The sequence below is a fragment of the Leptonotus elevatus genome, chromosome 11 (assembly GCF_054856555.1).
Source record: "Leptonotus elevatus isolate MCC_2025b chromosome 11, RoL_Lele_1.0, whole genome shotgun sequence".
Taxonomy (NCBI): Eukaryota; Metazoa; Chordata; class Actinopteri; order Syngnathiformes; family Syngnathidae; genus Leptonotus; species Leptonotus elevatus.
In genome coordinates this window covers 7,938,251-7,959,557 of record NC_141249.1, presented here as the reverse complement: position 1 = coordinate 7,959,557, position 21,307 = coordinate 7,938,251, and the positions used below count along the sequence as shown (strand labels likewise).

The 21,307-nt window shown below is 41.4% G+C and overlaps 2 protein-coding genes across 3 annotated transcripts; one reads left to right on the top strand and one right to left on the bottom strand.

Moving 5' to 3' along the window:
- The first annotated feature begins 61 nt into the window (after window positions 1-61).
- ddx49 (DEAD (Asp-Glu-Ala-Asp) box polypeptide 49) lies at window positions 62-3,144 on the top strand. The gene is made up of 13 exons (XM_086088798.1): window positions 62-271; window positions 546-669; window positions 741-826; window positions 900-1,021; window positions 1,124-1,311; window positions 1,405-1,545; window positions 1,715-1,790; window positions 1,875-1,951; window positions 2,027-2,124; window positions 2,210-2,284; window positions 2,376-2,464; window positions 2,576-2,647; window positions 2,865-3,144. The coding sequence occupies exons 1-13, from the start codon at window positions 157-159 to the stop codon at window positions 3,027-3,029; spliced, it is 1,428 nt and encodes a 475-aa protein (XP_085944924.1). The 5' UTR covers window positions 62-156; the 3' UTR covers window positions 3,030-3,144.
- Window positions 3,145-3,316: 172 nt separating this feature from the next.
- Window positions 3,317-20,972, bottom strand: LOC147165703 (regulator of nonsense transcripts 1). 2 transcript variants are annotated; one of them, XM_086088797.1, is made up of 24 exons: window positions 20,543-20,972; window positions 19,991-20,133; window positions 19,405-19,494; window positions 18,311-18,478; window positions 17,418-17,598; window positions 17,126-17,287; window positions 16,806-16,890; window positions 16,399-16,497; window positions 15,926-16,034; window positions 12,829-12,988; window positions 12,515-12,633; window positions 12,236-12,400; window positions 11,734-11,848; window positions 11,473-11,616; window positions 9,774-9,987; window positions 9,564-9,681; window positions 9,239-9,395; window positions 8,980-9,122; window positions 8,681-8,855; window positions 8,480-8,561; window positions 8,226-8,390; window positions 7,305-7,522; window positions 5,771-5,893; window positions 3,317-5,193 (listed from the first exon to the last, which is right to left on the bottom strand). In XM_086088797.1, the coding sequence occupies exons 1-23, from the start codon at window positions 20,711-20,713 to the stop codon at window positions 5,774-5,776; spliced, it is 3,303 nt and encodes a 1,100-aa protein (XP_085944923.1). In that variant the 5' UTR covers window positions 20,714-20,972; the 3' UTR covers window positions 3,317-5,193; window positions 5,771-5,773. The 2 variants fall into 2 exon arrangements, with proteins under 2 accessions (XP_085944923.1, XP_085944922.1); XM_086088796.1 differs by having other exon boundaries at window positions 16,803-16,890; window positions 20,543-20,971.
- Window positions 20,973-21,307: the final 335 nt, after the last annotated feature.

The window sequence follows — 21,307 nt, the reverse complement described above, 5'->3', positions numbered from 1 at the left end:
GCCATGTGTATTCTCAACCTACCGTATGTTGTTATTTCCCGGCGAAGAAGAATGTCATCCATGTTGTGAACTTAAGGAAAGCACATGAGGCTGTCTTTTCGAATTTGTTCATTAATCACACGTATTTAAAGCTTCAGGGAGTAACACAATTTCAAAATGAGTGACTTTTCGTCCCTCGGGCTCTCTGACTGGCTCATTCAACAGTGTAAGCAGTTGGGCATCAACAAACCGACTCCTGTCCAGGAAAACTGCATGCCAGCTATTCTACAAGGTAAGTCAAGTCATTTTTAGGACAACTACTTGCATAAATACTATCAACCTTATACAGTATGTTAATGATTTTGGCAGATGTTTTAGAAGTTTGCGCTCTTAATTAAGATAACGTCAATTTGTTGACCAGTGAAACACTTGGATGCAGTTGTCGTTTACTGTTGATCTGACACAAAACGAAATTAAACATTTAATATTTAAAAAACAAACAAACAATAAAATGTCGCGGCAGTAGACAGAGGACCACCCTTTACAATCGTGATTTTTGCTCGTAGGTCGCGACTGTATGGGCTGTGCCAAAACCGGAAGCGGGAAGACAGCAGCGTTTGTGCTTCCGGTGTTACAGAAACTGTCAGACGACCCTTACGGCATCTTCTGCCTGGTGCTGACGCCCACCAGGTTGGTGCTGCTGGATCACACTTCCTTCACTTAAGTGTCATTTGCGGCAACATTCACATCATATATTTCAGGGAGTTGGCATACCAGATCGCAGAGCAATTTCGAGTCCTGGGGAAGCCGCTGGGTCTGCGCGACTGCATCGTCGTAGGTGGAATGGGTATGTGCGGTCAATGTGATCAGCAATATAGGCTCCAAATATGGAATTTATGAGGTGCTGTGTTCACTAACAGACATGGTGACTCAGGCCCTGGAGCTTTCCAACCAGCCACACGTGGTCGTAGCCACGCCAGGCAGGCTCGCCGATCACATCCGGAGCTCCAACACCTTCAGCATGAGGAAGATTCAATTCTTGGTGAGTTCACAAAAAAAAAGATGAAAAGGAAAAGCCTGAAGAAGATGGATGTCCGCTTCATATTTAAGTCTTTGTCCTGCTTGGTGACATTTTGTCTGACAGATCTTGGACGAGGCAGACCGGCTGCTGGAGCAGGGCTGCACAGACTTCACCAAAGACCTGGAGGTGATCCTCGGGGTGCTGCCAGCCAAACGGCAGACTCTTCTGTTCAGTGCCACGCTCACCGACACGCTGCAGGACCTGAAGAGCATCGCCATGAACAGACCCTTTTTCTGGGAGAGCACGTCCGAGTGAGCGTCCCGTAGATCATGTGGCGTGACGACACCCGTGGTGTGACGACACCCGTGGTAGTCCGCTGCTTTACGTGTCGACGTTACTATCAGGACGCGTACGGTGGAGGAGTTGGACCAGAGGTACATCCTGACTCCGGAGAAGGTGAAGGACGCCTACCTGGTCCACCTGATCCAGACCTTCACAGATGAGCACGACGACTGGTCCATTATTATCTTCACCAACACGTGCAAGTAAGACCTGAGACCTGATGGAGGGAGAGAAACTACTTAAGCCACTTTTAATGATATGAATTGAGGTTTAAATATTTTTTCAGTTGTTTGAGGGTCATTTTACTCCTATAATTGTTTCATATGTAGGATTCTCTGTGGTCTAAAAATATGTGGTTTTGATTTCCCACAGGAGCTGTCAAATTCTCACCATGATGCTTCGGCAATTTGACTTCCCCACAATCTCCCTCCACTCGATGATGAAGCAGGTAAGGAACTCATTGGAACAGCCCTAAACAGAGACTGATGAAAATGGCAGTGTGAGAGGTGAATATTCCTATTTGTCATTCCAGAAACAACGATTCGCCAATCTCGCTAAGTTCAAGGCCAGCGTCTATAAAATCCTCATTGCCACAGATGTAGCTGCCAGGTAAGAAACTGCTATATAGTGGATTGTGGAGTATCCGTTTTCATGCACACTCACTCGCCATTGACTTTGCAACAGGGGCTTGGATATTCCGAATGTACAGGTTGTCATCAATCACAACACCCCCGGATTGCCAAAAACCTACATCCACAGGGTGGGCCGAACAGCCAGAGCAGGTAGTCACCAGTTACCAGTAGGAATGAACAACAATGAGTGTATGTTCATGGAATCCTCACATTGTCTGTCTTGACTCCTCTGCAGGCAGGAACGGGGTGTCCATCACACTGGTGACGCAGTATGACATCCATCTCGTACATGCCATTGAAGAGCAAAGTCGTAAGTGGCTATGAACAATTCTCATGATCGACATTTTAGTTTAGTGTTTACTAATGGTAATGGGTATCTTTGTGTTTTTTTTCTTCTTCAGAGACTAAAATGAAGGAGTATGATGTGGAGGAGAAAGAAGTCCTGAAGATCCTCACGCAGGTCAACGTGACCAAACGAGAGTGTGAAATAGTATGCGCTTTGCTTCATTTGCTGCCATTGAATCCATGGCTTAATGTTCAGTTTTCATCCAAAAATAAGACAATGAATGGCTTGTTTCACTGAAGTACCGTTTCCCCATAGAGACTGGAGTCTACAGATTTTGATGAGAAAAAGGAGATCAACAAGAGGAAGCAGATGATCTTGGAAGGAAAGGTACGTTTTTCCCTTTTGAAATTAACTTTGTTACGTTTCACATTCATGTTATTGTGTTTTGTCTTAAGAAATGGTGTGAGGAGTACTTAAAATCAATTATGTACTGTAGTAAAACTTATACAATTTTGGGTGTTGCATAAAAAGTGAAAACTGTTCATAGAACAAATGCTCTTTGAGGGTAACTTAATTGGCGAGGTTTATTTTTGTCTGATTCCAGGATCCAGACATGGAGGCAAAGAGGAAAGCTGAACTGGAGAAAATCAGGAACCAGAAGAAGAAGTTCCAAGAGCGGATCCAGAAGAACATTGAGGGACAGAAACGAGTACAGCTCAAAAGAAAGAGCAAACCTATGAAGAAAAAGACTAAACAAGGAACAGATTAACATTTGTTGGGGGTGGGGGGGGTTGATCTTTTATTACTGTGCAATATCAAATACTTTGTGAACATCTGCAAACCAAATAGACATCAATTTTATACTATAAATGAAATACTCAGTTCTTGGCAGCATTTGAGTCGATCACTTCACAAGAAATGAGACTGCTTGCTTGTACTTCATATTTACATCATACTGATGGATGTCCCTTTAAGTGCTGCCTTAAAATGTTGACAATTCCATCGGGGGAAAAAGTTCAACAGATCATTACACTTATACGATGCAAACACGTTGGCTCTGATAACAGAACGTAAGCAGTATTTATTTTATAAAGCCGTGACATGTTAGAAACAGATCAAGCACAACTTTGCTACGAACGGTAAAAACTAAATCTATACTTGATAAAACTAGAACCACAAGCAGTCTGAAAATCTAATGAAGAAAACGTTGCTGTTGGGAACAAATCGCTACAAACTAGTAAAAGTAGACACCCGACTGCGCAAAATAAACAACAAAAGCAAACTGAAATCAAGATGCAAACAAACTCCACAACACTGGCAAGTCTGCATTGCATTCATCAAAAGTCCACAAAAGAAAGTCTCCCCATCCTCCATTGATTTCACCCCAGAGAAGGAAGGTGGCTTCTATCATCATCTGGCTTCATTTCTATACTGTACGTATAAAAATAAAAGTTGTTTTTTTGGACCTGACAACTACAATACATTCACGCTTGCGCTGCAGCCATTTATTTTTATAAACGTATAGGCACTGATTCAAGGTCAAAAACTGCCATCGGCCAACTGGTCGGTGCTGACGGCCTCGTGTTCAGTTCTATCAGAGTGCATTTGAATTCCCTCAAAAAGGGTCCCTACGGATTTGGAGTTTGAAGGCTGCAACTCCTGATAAAAAAAAAAAAAAAAGTTCAACATTTGGAGATTTGGTCTCAAGTTTTCTTCTCTGGCTGAGTGACAACCATCAGCCTCTCTACGGCAACTGTGTATATTTGCAGACCCAATTGTCCCTTCATGTCCATTTCTTCCCAAGCCACCTTCCTTTTCTTCCCATCGCGTGCGTGTGTATACGAATGAATAAGCTTCCTCCTTCACCTCAATGAATTCACACACAGTTCCCGATTTAAGTAAAGAGTTCACATATGGACTAGTCATCAACACTGCGTTCAAAAGATTAAAGAGAGCAAATAGCCTTGACTGAAACAGACTTGATATTCAATGCTGGTCAGGTTCGATTAAATCACCTTTTTTTTTCTCGATTTTGTGCTCAGTAATTGGAAAGCTACTTCAGAGAAGAAAATGGTCTGAAAGAGTGCGGCATGGGTGGGAATTGTGTCATGCCTTGGAAAAAGTCTGAAATCCCCTAAGCCAGTCCACCACTGACGCGTGGTGCAAAACCAGTCCATTAGAAGACCTTGTAAAAGAGGCCCGTGGTCTCCAAGGCAAATGGTAGGTTTCTCAGTTCCAGGCTCCAGATCGTCAGTGTCAAGCACAGAAAGTGTTTCCTCTCCGAGAGGGGGAGAGGGAGAATGTGTGTCGACTGCCGCTTTTCCTTCGGAGGCCGCAGAGGATTTTCGGACCCTTCTCCCAATATCGAACAAATTTAGATCGGTCCAGGACTTCTCATGAGTTGGACACTTTAGGATGATTTTTTTCTTTTTGTTGCTTTGCCTGTTGGATCACTTTGCGCGATCCTGCCTCGTGCAAGTCAAGAGAACCAATTCTTCAAATTCAGCCGCAAAACTTGGGGCGTCACCTGCCGTCTTTCCCGGCGTCTGCGAGGTGAAGGGTGTTTGTTGAACGTGTAGGTTGGCATTTGAGCCTCGAGGCCGTCGGCGTGCCCCCTCGCTTCCCCTCCGCAGCTCGACAACACGTGGCCATCTTGTCGACTTCCCTCCTCGCTCGTCGCACCGCCGTCGGTGCCCGGCTCCTGCCCGTCCACCGGCCTTTTTGCCTCCTCCTCGCCCGTCTCTCCGTGCCCTCGTCTTCTACCCTCTTATTTCTCTCGCTGATCATTGGTTTGCTATTCCGTCGCTTTCACTCGGTGGTGCTTCGGTTGTAGCAGAGGAAAACAGGTATCCATTTTATGATTTTATTATTTCCCAGATTAAAAAGCTAGTGAACTAAGCTCAGCTCAAGCCTAGCTCACTTCTTCAAGCAACCTGCAAAGACGACAACGCACAGTTGTTTAAACCAAAATCAACACAGCACAAATGCAGGTGCCTCTCGGTAAAGTAGATTATAGATAGGTTCATTTTTACGCAACAGTTTTGTTTTGCTCCCATTTTTTTATGAGATGGGGGTTCTGGGGAATCCCTGCACCTTTCAGAGTGGCCTTTTATTGTGGGCAGTCTAAGGCACACCTGTGCAGTCATTATTTAATCATGACAAAACCACAAGATATTTTCGTGTGTGTGGTATGACTATATAATGAGTTTCCATTTTGAATTGAATTATTGATCACATCTGTAATGCAGTTATCAGGGTAATACCAAATGAATTAAAAATATTAAACTGCTTTAGTATATGAACAGTTTCAAATGTGAATATAGGCATTTGTGAATGTTTTTCTGGGGAATCAATGAAATATTTTCGCTGTTCAGATTGAGTTTTGCATGATATTCTAATTTACTGCGACGCACTTGCAGCTGCTTTCAGTAAAGGTAGCTTATCAATAGCATACAACTGATTGGCACATTCAAACGAATCCAAGCCAAATGTGCAAGAAGCAGCACTTACACTCTAGTACTGTGACAGGCCGGTCACCCCACCATGCTGGTATGCACGTTCACCCTGGTAAGTCGAGTCCTGGGACAAAGCTACGTCGATTTGGGACTTGAACTCGTCACCCAAGTAACTATCCTGTAGAACGAGACAAAAAATGTGCTGGGAGTTAAAAAAACAACAACAAAAAAAAACAACCCTCAAAAACATTTGATCTTAGGCAATGATTGTTGACCTCTGTGCCATGGCACAGACATGTGTATTTTCACGACTGTAAGGCGCACTTAAAAGCCTAAAATTTTCTCAAAAAACTACGCTGCGCCTAATAGTGAGCCTTTTGTGTGCACCGAGTTCCAAAATCTGTAAATGTTGCTGTGTGACTTCAGTAAGCACTCCGCTTGACTGTCTGTGTGGGAGCGTTTCTGTCGACATGTTGCTTATACACAGGAAATCCGGCCCTGGTTGAGGACTGGCAGGCATGAGAACCCGAAAGACTTAACTGAAAGATGACGTGAGTCTTTTAGTTTCTTATGCCTGCCAGTCTTCAACCAAGGCCGAGTTTCCTGTATATAAGATACAGTTGGACGTGTTGGTGCTCACTGCTTTGCTTTATGAAACGCTGCTATCTTTTTTAAAACATATGCTAGCATGCTACCATATGTTTTGAGCTAGCGTAAGTTTAACCATGTCTGCGCCCAATAGTGCAGTGCGCCTTGTGTGTGTGTTAAATACAGAAATAGCACACGTAACGGACACTGCGCTTCTTTAATACGGTAGTCGTTATGGTCTTGAAAATATGGCAATTAGATGCGGGACAATTCACTTAACTGGTCAGAAAATTATTACACACTCGCGGTTCAGTATTTGCAAATTTACCCATATACAGATTTTACTTTACTACTAGGTACTAGGGATGAGCGAGTACCGATACTAGGTATCGGTAAAGTGCCTTTTTTAAAAGTATTCATACTCGCGGCGAAGAGGAAGAGAGGACCCTAGAAATTAGAATAGAAAATTGCCATTAATTTCATGCCATTTTAAGGAAAAATAGGATATATAGGTATTTCTTTAAAATATTCTGCCATTGTTTTTTTGGTGGAATTTTTTTATAGATCCAAAGTACTAGTGGTGCCAGTAAGGTGACTACTCGAGAGTTGAGTACTCGTACTGGTATCGGTCTGAAATAAAGTGGTATCAAACATCCCTAGTATGTACTTTGGGAGAACAGTTTCAAAGTTAGTTGTCAAATGTTTTAGTGACATTTTTGTTTGGTGGCATGCCATGCGATTTTTCCAAAGTAAAATATGTGCGTTGGCAGACTAAATGTAAGAAAACAACGTTTTTTATTTATTTATTCTAAGGTGCTGCTCACTGTTACCTGATATGACAAGCCAGCTTCATTCTCAAAAAGGCAGGAATGATGAATAGATTATTGATGCTTTATTGTTCGATCAGCGCCAACGACTTTTGAACACATATTAGATTTTTCCCCAACCAACTCAAATAACCCCAAAACGCACCGTCCACGACACTGTCAGTGATGCGTTACCTGAGACAGTTCCGGCTGGGAGAGACCAGGCTGGCTCATCTGGGAAGGCTGACTTATGGAGATGTAGCCTTGAGTCAGCGGCCCCTGCGAGAAGGGCTGGGAGGCCCCATCCTGGCTGGCTTGGCTGTTTGGCCCGTGACTGGCACCTTGGGCCGCCGAGCCCCGGGGCCTCTGGCGCCCGCCACGGCCTGGCTTATTGCCCTTCATAGCGCCACGGCCTGAATACATCACACAGGTCATGTAGAAGGATTTTAATTAGGGGTGTCAAAATTAGTGCATTCATTTTGAGTTAATTTAAAGTTCCTTTAACACCACTATTTTTTTAAGCACGCGATTAATGACCGCCCCTTACTAGGGGAACTCCAGTTGCAACCCAGCGGTCACGTCCATGTCAAAATTTAGCAGCAATTAATGAATTTATGCATGGAGACGGGTCATGTTGTATTTTACCATTTTAAAAATGTGCAGAATTTCACAAGTGACTTCATGTTAAAGATTAGATAGCTCTTAATATGAAAAGAAAAATGCACTGAGATGTCACCAATGTCTTACAAATGCAATTATGTCATCTAGTGGCAGAAAAATGACCAACATAAATCAATACCACTGTTTTTTTACAGTGCAGTATATCTTTTTTTTTCCAATATTATGAATTATGAAATTACTGTATCAATGACTAAAAGATGCAGCCATATTTCTATTAGTTTAACGTTTCCCCTCACTATTTTTTACAATAGTATGAAAACAAATATTTTATTGTACATTAAGAACAGACATAAAATTGGTTATTTATTGCCAGTTGACTATTGAAGTCATGCGATTAATTACTATTAAACATTTTTTATTGCCTGACACCCCAAATGTTAATATTTCTCCACCATTGGATGTGACTCAAAGGGCTTTCTATTCGCAGTAGCATACCTGCAGCGGGGCCGTTAGTCTGGCCTAAGTAGCTGGGCGGAGGCATGGGGGGCATCACCAGGTTGAAGGGAATCGGGAGATTCATTGCGGCCATGTGACCAGGGGCCGCCCCAATCATCCCGATCTGGTCGTGAGTTTGGAAGTACATGTTGGACGGGCGACCAACTTCACAACAAAAAAAGATTGAAGAATTAAATGCAGTCCTGATGAAAACACGCTTGATGAATGTGGATATTTTTACGAAAAATAATCACCAGTGCCGCTGCGGTCATAGGCAGAACCAGGAATAAGAGCTTCACGGGCGTCATACATCGCAGTGCTTATGAAACGTCCGCCCTAAAACACCACGCCAAAGGAAAAAAAACCACATTGTTTTTTGTTTTGTTGTTGAGTAGCAGAAGTGAAATGTTTCTAGAGTGCGGAGTCACAGCGTTGTCATCTTCCGAGCAACTCACAGGATTGATAGTGTTGACCAGCTTGCGTGGCTTGCTGAACTGCATCAGGCTCTCCCTCAGGTTGTTGAGAGGTCCTTCCACCAGGACTTTCTGCTCTTTGTAGTTGTTCAGCAGGTTGTTCCACAGTGGCTGCTTAGAAAGCGCCTTGGGGTTCCCCACAATAATCACTCCGTATCTTTACAAAGAGCCAGAAAGTAATTTCAGAGGGGAAAAAATTTTTTTTTTCTGCATTGACAATAAATAAAACCAAAAGTAGAGGTGTGTTGTGTGTTATTTGGAAATAGTCAGTGTTTCTTTACTTGGCTCTGGTCAAAGCAACATTAAGTCGCCGTGGATCATTCAAGAAGCCGATGCCCTGATGCTCGTTGGCACGAACGCAAGACAGGATGATGAAGTCTTTCTCTCTGCCCTGGAAGGCATCCACACTTGCGATTTCCACTTGCTGTGGGTTAAGAGAACACAACAGTGTTACTTGGATGCAAAATCTTTCCTAGTGGAAAATAATATTTAAGGAAACAAGAAAAAAAAAGTGTTGTGCTTTGGGGCTGGGGGATGTACCTGATAGAGTTTAGTGTGCAGAGAGCCACTGAACTGCATGTATTGGACCAGGTAGGAACGCTGACCCTCATATGGGGTGATGATCCCAATCTGGTCAGGCTTGGCACCCGCCTTCAACAGCCTGGTGGTGATTTTCTCCACATTTGCAGCCTCAGTCCTTATAAGAGAAAACAAAAACTAATTCACTGAACCCAACAAAGGCTTGACTCAAATTCTAAATGTGAGAACAAGTGATTTTGATAAAGATCGGACCCCATTTTACAACCAATTCATCCAAAGGGTCCACATACTTTTACCTCCCAATGTATGTTGTGTGGAATGTTACCTGTTCAGGTAGGAGGTTCCAGAGCTAGCAATTTCCTCCTGACCTTGAGTCACATAAAAAAACATGGGCTTGTCCGGCTGTGGCCACTGGAAGTCAAAGCCCTTCTTGATGCGATCAGCTGAAAAGAGCAGAAAGAGCTTGTGTTTTTTTTTCAAATGTTATTCTTCTTGGTTCTGTTACCACAGCACAACAAATTTGACAGCCGCAAACCTGCCGTGACGCCATTCTGCAAGGAGCCCTCATAGAAGATGTTTGAGGGGAAGGCGCTGAGAGCTGGATGCATCCTGTACTGGACCTGAAGGCGAATTGGCCGGATCCCCAGAACCACCAAGCGCTCAAACAGGGACTGGGACAATCCTGCCTTGGCTGCCTTCTTACACATCACCACAGGACCAAGCTGGCAGTGGTCACCAACCAGGATGAGCTACACATTGGCCAAAATTGGTAAATGTAATGACATGTAACAGTTGGCAAAAAGATTATTAACAAACACACTATATTTTCACTAACATACAGTTTTACTTTGTTTGATGATATTGAACATTTTGAACAAAAACATTCAATTCTAGTCGAGTTCCGACACTAATGTACTATTAGAGTAATAAGGCTAAGTTTGAAAATCTGGTTTAAATTGGACTTTCCACTAAGCTGATAAGTTTGACAAAATCGGCCGATATTTTGCAAATTCTGTTCATTTTGTGATCGGACGTCATTTCTAGTGTTAGACCGATGTTTTTTTCCTGGGCTGATACGGATACCGATTATTCGTAGTCTAGGAGGCTGGTAATCGATATAGATTTGCAGTAAAAAAGAAAATATTTGTCAATATTTAAAAAAATAACTTTTGTTTAAATTCCATTAAGCATGTTTGTTAAAACAACTATCCCTATATTCAAATTTTCAACACTTTGAAGGTTTCTCTTTTAATTTGAAACATAATGACAAAAGAATAGTCAGTTTTGTTTAAAAATTATAACAAAAATTGCAGGAAGCTTTCAGGGTCATTGGCATGTCTTAAGCGAAATTAAAAACTAAACAAGTAATTAATTTCACAAAAAAAATGTAGGGAGTTCCCAGTGTCAGCGTTATATTTTATAAAGTAAAGTGGAAATCAAACAAAAATACACAAATGAATGGTTACCTGTATCTCACTGAGCAACAAATACAGCTAATTTGGGGTTTTCGTCTTGGTTCGTAAAAGGTTTCAAAAGATTTTTGCAGACAGTAGAAAATTTGTCTGAACATCTTACAAATTGTGCTGAAAACCCCAAATTTGCTACATTCACCGCTCAGTGAGATACCAGCTATAGCTGCCTTCAGATTGGTAGAAGGGGCCAATGCCGATATTTGTCAAAATGCCAAATACTGCACCGATAATTGGCCTGGCCGATAATCGGTTTATCCCTAGTAATTTCATAATTTACAGATCAATGACCTCGAATTGAGACATTACAGACACTAACTGACGTATTAACTCCTCGTGTGCATCTGCGAAACAATACCTGCAACGTATCTGTAATTATATTGCAAATATGGTGGCCTGAAGAATCAAATACATTGATGTTTATTGTTTAAGTTTGGGAATTGATCTTAGTGTTGTCAGAAGCATCGACAGCTTTAACGGTATTAATCCCTACATCACTGTGCACGTGCTTTTTGTCGTGTTTGTGTGTATTTTCGCTTGGAAATACCAATCTGTTGGGTAAAGCCAACAAATTTCCTTCTCCTTGTGGATTTTTATATATATATATATATATATATATATAAATATAAAAAAGTTCATTGTACACGTATAACCTTGAATTGTCTTATGTCGGGACCGTCATAAACTGAGTACCCCCTACACCTCACCTGACCTTCAGCCAGATATTCCTTATATTCTTAACAACTTTTGTTTTAAGAAACAAACCTGCTTTGCTCCTAGTACAACCGGCACCATACACTCAGGCTCTGTGGCCTGGGTGCTCTCATCAATCAGGATGGAACGAAACTGCATCTTGGCCAGGCGAGGGTCCCCTGCGCCAACGCAGGTGCAGCAGATCACATCCGCGTTCTGAAGCAAATGACATAGAAAATTACAAACCTCAACCTCAAAGTCGACTGAGTAGCTTCAAATTAAAAGGCTACGAAAAGACCACATTTAGAGACTGGCCATTTTGGTCAGACTCACCATTAGCAGTTCCCTCTCAGCAGTGCGTTTCAAGGCCCTGTAGCGCTTCTCATCGGCAGAAGACAGCTCGCCAGTCTCATCCTTCAGCTGCTGAAGTTTCTGAAGTTCTGGCATGCTACAATGAAACCACCACAGGATGAATACAGAAGAGCCGCATAAAATTCAAATACAGGGGTCCTTGGTTTAGGATGGTACTGACATTTCATGGTCACAAATGGCAACTACCGCGTAATGTAAGAAATCTTTGTCACGCAGCACAAGAAATCATTCGGTTGCCGCCGTTTTTTCGTTTGATTGATTTAGATTTATGGCTTGGAAGTGCGTTACAAAGAAATTATTATAATTATGACTTTATTATTCCATTGCCATATGTTGGACCCTCTTTACTGTAGTCACAAAGTGCAAGTGATAATAGCAACACAAAATATGAAGATGTGCTTATGTTTGCAAGGTTTCTTGTTCTTAACAGCAGAGCAGAAGGACTAGATTTCCACAGACTGACCTGTCCATATTGCTGATCTGGTTATGCAATGCTAGGAAAGACACTGGTGACTCAATAGCCTCACGGCTTTTAGCACACAGCCTGACCACCTTAAGGCCAGTCTTGTCAATCTTCTCGGTTAGCTGGTCCACTGCAATGTTACTGGGAGCGCACACCAGGACTGGTCTACAAAGACAGGAAGGGGAGGGGCAGACAGAGACCTTAACAGTAGATATTGACTAGCATGAAATACAAAATTGAGAAGTACTGTAAGAAGAAGCAACTCAAAAGGGTTGTTACCCATTGCCCTGACGTGACAGGTGATAGACAATAGTGGCAGAGGTAACAGTCTTGCCAGTGCCAGGTGGACCCTGGATAAGGCTGAGAGGCCTCTGCAGCACCGTCTTCACAGCATACACCTACACATGCAAACACACAATTAATAGGACATATTACAAATAAGAACAACAAAAAGGCCTTAAATAATCCAGAGACAATAAATTCATTAAAGCATGAAATCTCATTTTACTAAACTCCTTTTCACAATAAATAATTAGCGACAAACCACTGGAGATGATATCCAAAGAAGGCAAATAAAAATAAAGCAGTCTGACCTGTGAGTGATTGAGGTCAGGTAGGCCCTGGGCAGTGAAGCGTTTGGGCAGCTGACACTTGATGGTAACGTCTTCCACCTCGTGACCCAGAAGTTTGTGGTAGATGTATCCTGACACTGAGGTTTCATCCACAGCAAAGGTCTTCAAAGCACTCTGCATTCTGCAATAAAACGAGCATGGATGGTTAGCGTCATTGTCTGACACGGATGACAACCATCTGTTAAGAACTAGAAATGACAAGCCACAGCTGGTATAGGATTACTCATCACTAGGGAACACGACAAATGCTTTGTCTGCCAAGTCATGTTAGTTCAAAACGTTTTTCATATACAGTAAAAACAATTTTTAATCCTGTAATGTTTCTGAATGTCCAATTGCCGCAGTTCAAGGGCAGAATTCCAATTTTCAGTCTGAGCTAGCAAAAATGAAGAGGTGACCCGGTTCTGTGGCTGGAATGACATTATCCACGATAAATTACCGTCTCATTTGAACAGGCTCTTATTTCCATGGGTTTGATATTTGACAATCTTGATGACCTCTTTTTAAACTACATATTAGGGCTGCACGATATTGGAAAAACATGAGATATGGATGTTCAATATCGCGATAGCGATATTTAACATGTCTCTAAAGAAATTAAATTTTCATTATCTAATTAAATAAATAATCTTTAAATGTGGAATATGACCAAACTATGTACAGTAATCTGATCTAAACATTGTAATTGAGGCTAAATGTATTAAGTGCAAACAGTTAACAAGTGTTAACACAAACATGCTAGAAAAAAAAAAAAAAAAAAAGCATTACAGTGTTTCCCCGCTATAACGCGGTTCACTTTTCGCGAGAAAAAAAATTAAGTGCAATTTTACGTTTTATAAAAATTTATGAAGGTTTGAACATTGAGAATGTCTAAACGAGAAAAATGTGAGAAAATTTTAATGTTTCAATGAGTAAACTGCATAAAATGTGTGCTGAGGGGTTATAGAGCCTTAAAACATTTATGAGAAATGTAAAACATAAAGCTAACTACTTCACTGATTTCATTTATTGCAGGTATTTTTGGAACCTAACCCCAGCAGAAAACGAGGGAACACTGTACTCCTAATCAGGTATTTCATTCAAGCATAACCATGGGTAAGTGACAACTATGAAATTCCCAAGAGCTTTAGCATGACTGGTAAATTAAATAATATACACAAAAAATATAGATAATAATTCTTGAAAACAAAGTGCTTAAAGGATACAAGACTTATGAAAAACTAACCAGCTATAATGTGAAATTAATATAAAAATTGCCAATTTATGTTGAACGATTATGATTTTATAGCACTCTTTATGAATATTTTGCATTAAATACAGTATTGGCCATTTTGGACAGTCACGTGATCACCGTGACGTTTGGCTTGCATAAAACGCGTATATATGACATGGCCGCTAATGACAACAAAGCCACTCACAAGGAATTATTGCATCCCACGACGGACATAAAAAGTGGAATTACGCCCTATACTCCTATAGCAAAGAAGCTCTTCTTCAAAAGCAGTACAGCCACAGAGGACTCGCCAAAGATTTGTATCCAGCCGAAAACCGGATGAAAGTGGCCGACTTATCAGCCGGCTGGCTCATAGCGAGTTAAAGTTGGGGACCGTCTGCAAGTTGCATCTTAGAGGCTCAAATTACCAGTCAAGTCACCATTGACATTGCTCACTCTGGAAATATAATTTGTGGACATTCCCGAACCTGAACTGTAAACATCCGGGTGACTTTTACTTTGCTAGGCCAATCTACATGTTGTGTGCCAAGCACGCTTTAGCCCACATTAGGACACGGAATGACATGAAACCTGATGTGCTGAGGATTTTACTCTGAACAGAATTGGCGCAGTAATTGGGATAGAAGACGGCTTTTTCTTGCCAATTACGTCAGCAAACTCCCATTGAAATGAACGAAGGCGGCTTTCGTTTACGGAATACGCCATAACGAACACGTGACCAGGATAATGGTCCACGGTATGTTCTTATTTTGATACTAAATCGGTTTAAAAGACAATTCAGCGAATAAGATGCCAGAGATATTTGCACTTTTACTCTTTGTACACAATGCCTAATCCAATACTGGAAAATGACTTAAAAGTCTTGTATCGCTTTAAGATGTATGTCTTTCCGTTTCAACGTTACAGTAACCATAAAAAACAACACTGCTTAGCAAAATGATTCAAGGTTTTTTGCCAGGAAGACCAGCATGTTCACTTTGGCTGGTTTTAAACAAGTGCCGGTACGCTGACATGTAACTACTATGCCCGAGGCACGTTAAAAAGTCTCTCGGAGGGTGAGCTGCTTGCAGGTATACAAACTGAGGTACTTTCGGGCAAGCTGCGGTAATAGCTTTGTGGCGCTTGGAAGTTTTCTCGTAAGGTGTGACGCTCGCAAAACTGTCATTAATGATTATCGATTTGCTATTTTACAACTTGCCTTCACGTCAGTAGAATTTGGATTCTGAAGACTGATGCGTAGATTGGGTGTCTTTCCTTTTGATGTAGCCACTGTTCTTTGACGTCACTTGCGCAGTACTTGCGCCTGTGACAAGTCATGTTTCCTGAAGCCAAAGTAGTCCCATATTGCAAACGTGCTATTCAAATAGTTCATTGCTTTCACCCTCGTTAATTTCTTCCTCTCCCGCGTCTACTATTTATTTTTCCTCCGTCTACGGCTGCGGACAGGACGCATGTGGTCCTCTCCAGCCAATAAGAGAGCAGTATCTAGGGAGGTAAGTGGCGATGCGCATTTAAGGTCGCATCTGATTGGTCGAACTTGAATAAACGTCAACGCGTGCAACGAAGCATACAGTACCATAAGAAAAGTTTGAATTTATCGCCAGTCTTTGCGATGAGCATATTGCATGTGCCATCATCGTGATAACTGTATTTTTTTTTTTAGATATCGTGCAGCCCTACTACATATGTATTAAAAAATTCCTTCAGCCTTCCCTAATTACATTTTAACACAACATCACATCATGCTAGGTAATACCAGCACTCATTAGATGTTACTTAAGAGCTGCTGAAACAGTAATATCTAAAATTCTGGCACACGCCTACCTGTCAAAGGAAGTAGCCTTCCACACAAAGTCCACCTGGAAATTATGGGGAATTTCCACAGGGGCTCCAACACTGCTCCGCAGCTCAATAGCAATTTCATCCCCATAGTCTTATAAAAGGAAGCTGTTAAGGAATTCTTCATCTTTGAAACGCAACTATACAAACACAGCTGTAAAATCACAGTAACGCCATGAGGTGGCGAATGGCCCGGTCTGTGCAAATGCTGGAAAGAGGCAGGTTATAGTACAAGACGAGCTTCAAACCAGAAATAAAGAATTTGTGATTGGTTGTTGAAGTACCAGCCTTTAAACAATAGTAAATATGCATCAAACTGTTGTTTTGTGATGGTCTGCTCTTGCCAATGTGGATTTGATTGGACATGTATTAATTTCTCCTCAGGGGGATAAAGGTTGCTCTTTTTCTGAAGTAAAAGGGTGAACTGACACTGAAACTGCCAACCGTGAAAAAGATACTGTCCGGAACCTTGATGACATGGCCGATCCCTTTCCACAGTGGCGCCAAGTCTCCCTTGTAGCGCAGGCAGATCTCATCACCTTGCATCAAGCGCATATCTGATTTTGCCAGAAGAGAACAGAAGGGGTATTGTATTAGTATGATTCACATCTAAACTAAAAAATGGCCTTGCTAATGAGTCCACTGACACAATTTGTAAAAATCAAAAACAAAAAACAAAACAAAAAAAACAAAAAAAACAAAGCAAAAACAAAACCTGACTCGAAGTCAGTAAAGAACATAACCAAGCATGCATCCATGCTACTAAATGATGGCGGTTGGAGGAAGTTGTGCGCAGTCAGTGGGAGGAGATAAGATGAGGATCTTTCTGCATGACTGGGAAGAAGTAAATCTCGGGAATTACCACCTGAATCGGTCTTCGGCAGAGTGAAATATGCAATCCGCTTCTTATTCAGTCCCAAGTCCCACCTTACTGTTATATTATCTTGGGTCTGCAAAAGGAAATATGAAAACAGAGAGATAATGATTTCATCAAATGCATAAAAAAGTGAATACTGAAGTGCGAAAATAAAAAAATAAAATAAAATCAAGCAACAGAGGCAGGTAAACATTTTTTTTATAAATTGAGTTTTGTATAGAGTAAATTTTAAAAACTGCAGTATAAGTACATCTTTGTATTTACAAATATGAGAAGATTCTTAAAAATGAGAGTCACAACACAAATACCTGAGACTCCTTAAGCTTCTTATCATAGTCAGCCTCCAGTTTGACTAAAGGACCAAAAATATTTTGGTACTGGTAGGCATCCTCATAGCGCAGCAACACATGTTGGGGCTCCTCATCTACACCTGGCTTCTCCAAGTCCTCCAAAGTGGCAGTGGGGTTGTCCTGAAGCAAAGACAAAAAGCATTAAAACTGCTGTGCCACTGATTGACACCAATTTCACCTTCTAAAGTCTCTTGCATCATTCAACAAAGGTATCTTAGTGAATAGCCTTTGAGCATATTCAATTCCTAACCTTCCAGAGTTCCTCCAGCTTGTTGATCTGCTGGGCAGTGATCTGCCGGGCACGCAGCTGCTCCTGCTCCGATGGGATCTTCACCAGCCATGAGAGAAAACAGCGGTCTTGGATCAGCGGCTGCCACTGGGAGCTATCCCAGTTGATGTCTTTCAGGCTGCTCTGGCTGGCACAAGGCTGTCTGCGAGGAGATGTAATGTTCAGACAGACAGACCATATTAAACTTGAGGCCTTCTTGCCTACTGTGTTCAGTAAGAAGTCCATTTCAATTACCCAGTTAATGGCCAAAAGAAAATCCTATTTACGTTTAACAGTCAAATATTGCCAGAAGCATAGCTTTGAAAATAAACCTACAATTAAAAGTCTTTGAAATGATGACAAATAGAGGGCTACTGTTAGGGCTGTGTAATTACCGGTAATCAGAATACAATTACAATTATTACACTCCACAATTACAAAATTGGCATAATCGTAAAAAAAAAAGAAAAGATTATTAATACTACTTTTGAGTTGTTTGAATTTATATTTTTGCACCTTTTTTATTTTAAAAAGACTAATTTAATAAATCTTGTTTGCTCCAAAAGGAACTTACATAATTACAGTGTTTCAAATAATTGTATTTGTCTTAATATTTTTAAATGTTTAAACATTTTCTTGTTTTGTCCCAAAAAATAATCACAATTTCAATTATTACCAAAATAATCTCAATTATAATTGTTCCCATAATCGAGCAGCCCTAGCTACTGTTCCCCTTTATTATCTATTTAGACATGAAATGCTGACCATCCGTTATCTAAGCATCAAGACACTAAAAACTCATCTGGCGTTAAGAGAGACGAAATTTTAAGGACACTGGGTTTCAGTTCAAATCGGCTACAGTCACGGTCACTTACCTACAAAGCAGCACCACTACAGAATCAGCCTTGGCGGGGATGAAACCCAGGAGGAAGACATTGCGACACCCGCAGTTGTAACACTCCAGCACAGTCTCTCCCAAAGGTCCATCTTTGTGAAGTGTCACCTCTTTGCATTTGGCTCGCACCAGATGGTTCACTATGTGGCTACAGGTCAGGAGTTGAGAATGATTACAAAGTGTGCATTTCATGTTTTCGGTCATACAGTGGGACCTCTGAGTTCAAACAGTTTAAAGGTCATATGATGGTAGGTACCACAGCAATAATAAGATAATGGTGAAGAGGAAAAGAGTGATGATAAGAGAAATGAAAAATATGTACCACTCCACAACATCAATTGACAAGTGTAACTTGTCAAGTGGGTGATTAAATGTTGCCTCCACGAGTGAAAAAGCAATTGAATCTCTGTGTGCGTGTATGTGAGAGGGATCATTTAGGCAGTAGTAGCTTTGCTCAAGGTTAGAGAAAGAGCTGCATGGAGTTTTCTTGAAGGCAAAGAACAGCGACATTAGAAAGCATCATCATCATTGCGATGCAAAAAAGCAACATATGTTGCGTATGCTCAGAACAATGGGGCTAAAGTGACTTTCATAATCCATAAAAAAAAGAAAAGAAAAAAGAATTGCAGTGGCGCAGTTCTGAATAGTGTTAATGTAAAGAGACTCACTTTCCAGATACACACAACAATCCTCCCTGTGCATGTTGTTACGCGTTAAGTTTTAATATATAGTTAGACCAATTTTTTACATTTGTATCACTGTTAGAAATATTATGAAATTCAATGTAAACTCGCCTCTTGAACATGCCTGCTTGAAAAGGTGAGCAATTTTATCATAAAGCGTTTAACTTCCTATTACTCTTGTACAACAGTTAAGAATTCTCATTACTTGCCTGCCTACAAGTGTGTTAATAAAGATTTTATGGCGCTGGTAGTCTGACTCTGCAACATGTTATTTCCTATGGGAAAAGTATTTCTTACATATGAAGAAAGTCAGAGGTTGACCAGCATCCTTGAGCAGATTGTGTTCTGGCATTTTAAGTTCCACTAAGGTGCGACTAGGATGCCTACAGACCTGCCAGATGTATTTCCACGTCCATTGCAGAACCACTTCTTGCTGGTGTTGCAGTAAACCACACAGGCTGGATCGTGAATGCCACAATAGCTGAAAAATAAAATAAAATTGTTTGACAACATGTCGAGTTTAATACATGCAGTCAAATAGAAAATAAACAGATACACATTGGTTGAATGTTCTCAAATAGGCTGTTAAATGAATAGGCTTATGATAGAGTGGAGCCAAACAATATATATATATTTTTTTTAATGGCAATATTTTGTTATGCATACATACAGTACTTCCACAAAGTTAAAACGACCTTAGAGGAAGTGTGTCTGAAGGCTGATGGCCGCAAGTCATCACAGTGTACTGTAGTTATTTGCAGAAGACACAAACTGGCCATTTCCAGTATTGTAGTAGAAACATGAACAAAAGTAAAGACTGTTATTACACTTGGAGTTCATTAATTGCACATCCAATCACTAATTTCCTCCTCTAGAAGCAGAATCTAAGACAATTTAATAGTTTAACTTTGGTTGTGTATGTGCAGCGCTATAGCTCAACCAACTGCATTTGGGCAATGTGTTGCTGTCAAGTGTACCTGCAAGCATGCACGGGCAGGTCCTTGGTGTAGTAGGCATCTTCTTCATCCTCCTCAAAATTTAGTTCTGCCAACAGCTGACTGGCTTTAGCCACAGGATCTTCTACTCCGCCGTTATGGAGCCCCTCATCTGGACCGTTAACCTGCAGCACAACTCAAGCTTTACCTCGACCATAACATGGCGATAACGTGTTATGCTAACAACTTGAAGCTAATATTAGCGGCGAGAAATCACATTGCGGAAAAGGCGCTCTAACAAAGTTTCGCTAAGGGCGCCATATTGTCAAAACGCGTGTTTTTTATCACAGTCAATTCGGTAACAAATATGTGGGTTGAGTTAAATCAAATGTTTACACCAAACGAAGGTACGCATGAATACTTTGGAGGTTAGTCGGAAGGGTGGCTTAGCAACAAGCTAACAGTCGCGCACGTCCAATAATAATAGCAGGTTAGCATAGCATGCAACGCTTTAGCTGCTACGCTAACTAGCTTCGGCTAACGTCAGTACAGCGCGCGATGTTGTTTCTTCCTAGCAAACACAGTGATGCAAACCTGTCCGTCCAGCTGACTCTGAGTCTGGCCCTGTGTCTGAGTCTGGCTCGGGAGGGTGAAGTCGGTAAAGTCGTATTCGGAGCCCTGGGTGTCCGCTCCGAGCAATTCGGCTTCCTCGGTGTCCAAGAAGGTGAGGGTCTGGGAGCTTGGCCCGTACGCCTCCACACTCATCTCGACTCAACTTTCGGTTCACTCAAGTGTTTTCAGGCGCTTCGTCCAAATAGTTCTGCAGTCCGCACGGTATGTGCTTGTCGCTACGGCGACGTGAAGTCGACTCGAAAAGTCAGACGATAAACCCGGAGGTAAAATGGTTCCGAACAGATCCTCGATGGAGGTCCAGTAGCGACGGATTGCTGTGTGGCGCTCGACGTGTGACGTCCCAGTACGTTTACAGTGAGCAGCAGAGAGAGGCGATTACATGAAGAGCTCTCGCTCAGGGCTCGTTTCCGGGTGTCGAAAGACAAACGCAAAAAAAAGCTTTGCGAGGCAAACATATCAAAGACAAGCAAGTGATGCAGATTTTCTCTGGCCTGCCGTTGCATCACTGCAATTTACCCTATTTTGGGAGAAAGGACAATTCGCGTAACTTTGTCTATTATTCACTTACTTTAAGATTAGAATTGTGTGAACGGAGACTTTAATGTACAACATATTGTATTCAAAACAAACGACATACGATTCATTGTGGTGTGCTTTTATTTATTTTATAAATATAGCTGTGTAATTTGAATTACCCTGGATTATAATTAGAATAACGGCCACTCG

Excerpts from the sequence above, each read along its gene's own strand:
- ddx49 (XM_086088798.1), top strand. The coding sequence starts at position 157 with ATGAGTGACTTTTCGTCCCTCGGGCTCTCTGACTGGCTCATTCAACAG. Across the intron at positions 1,312-1,404 it reads TTCTGGGAGAGCACGTCCGA|GACGCGTACGGTGGAGGAGT; the intron begins GTGAGCGTCCCG and ends CGTTACTATCAG. Across the intron at positions 1,952-2,026 it reads GCCACAGATGTAGCTGCCAG|GGGCTTGGATATTCCGAATG; the intron begins GTAAGAAACTGC and ends ACTTTGCAACAG.
- LOC147165703 (XM_086088796.1), bottom strand. The coding sequence starts at position 20,713 with ATGAGTGTGGAGGCGTACGGGCCAAGCTCCCAGACCCTCACCTTCTTG. Across the intron at positions 18,479-19,404 it reads CGTGGAAATACATCTGGCAG|CCACATAGTGAACCATCTGG; the intron begins GTCTGTAGGCAT and ends CCTGACCTGTAG. Across the intron at positions 9,682-9,773 it reads GCAGAATGGCGTCACGGCAG|CTGATCGCATCAAGAAGGGC; the intron begins GTTTGCGGCTGT and ends TGCTCTTTTCAG.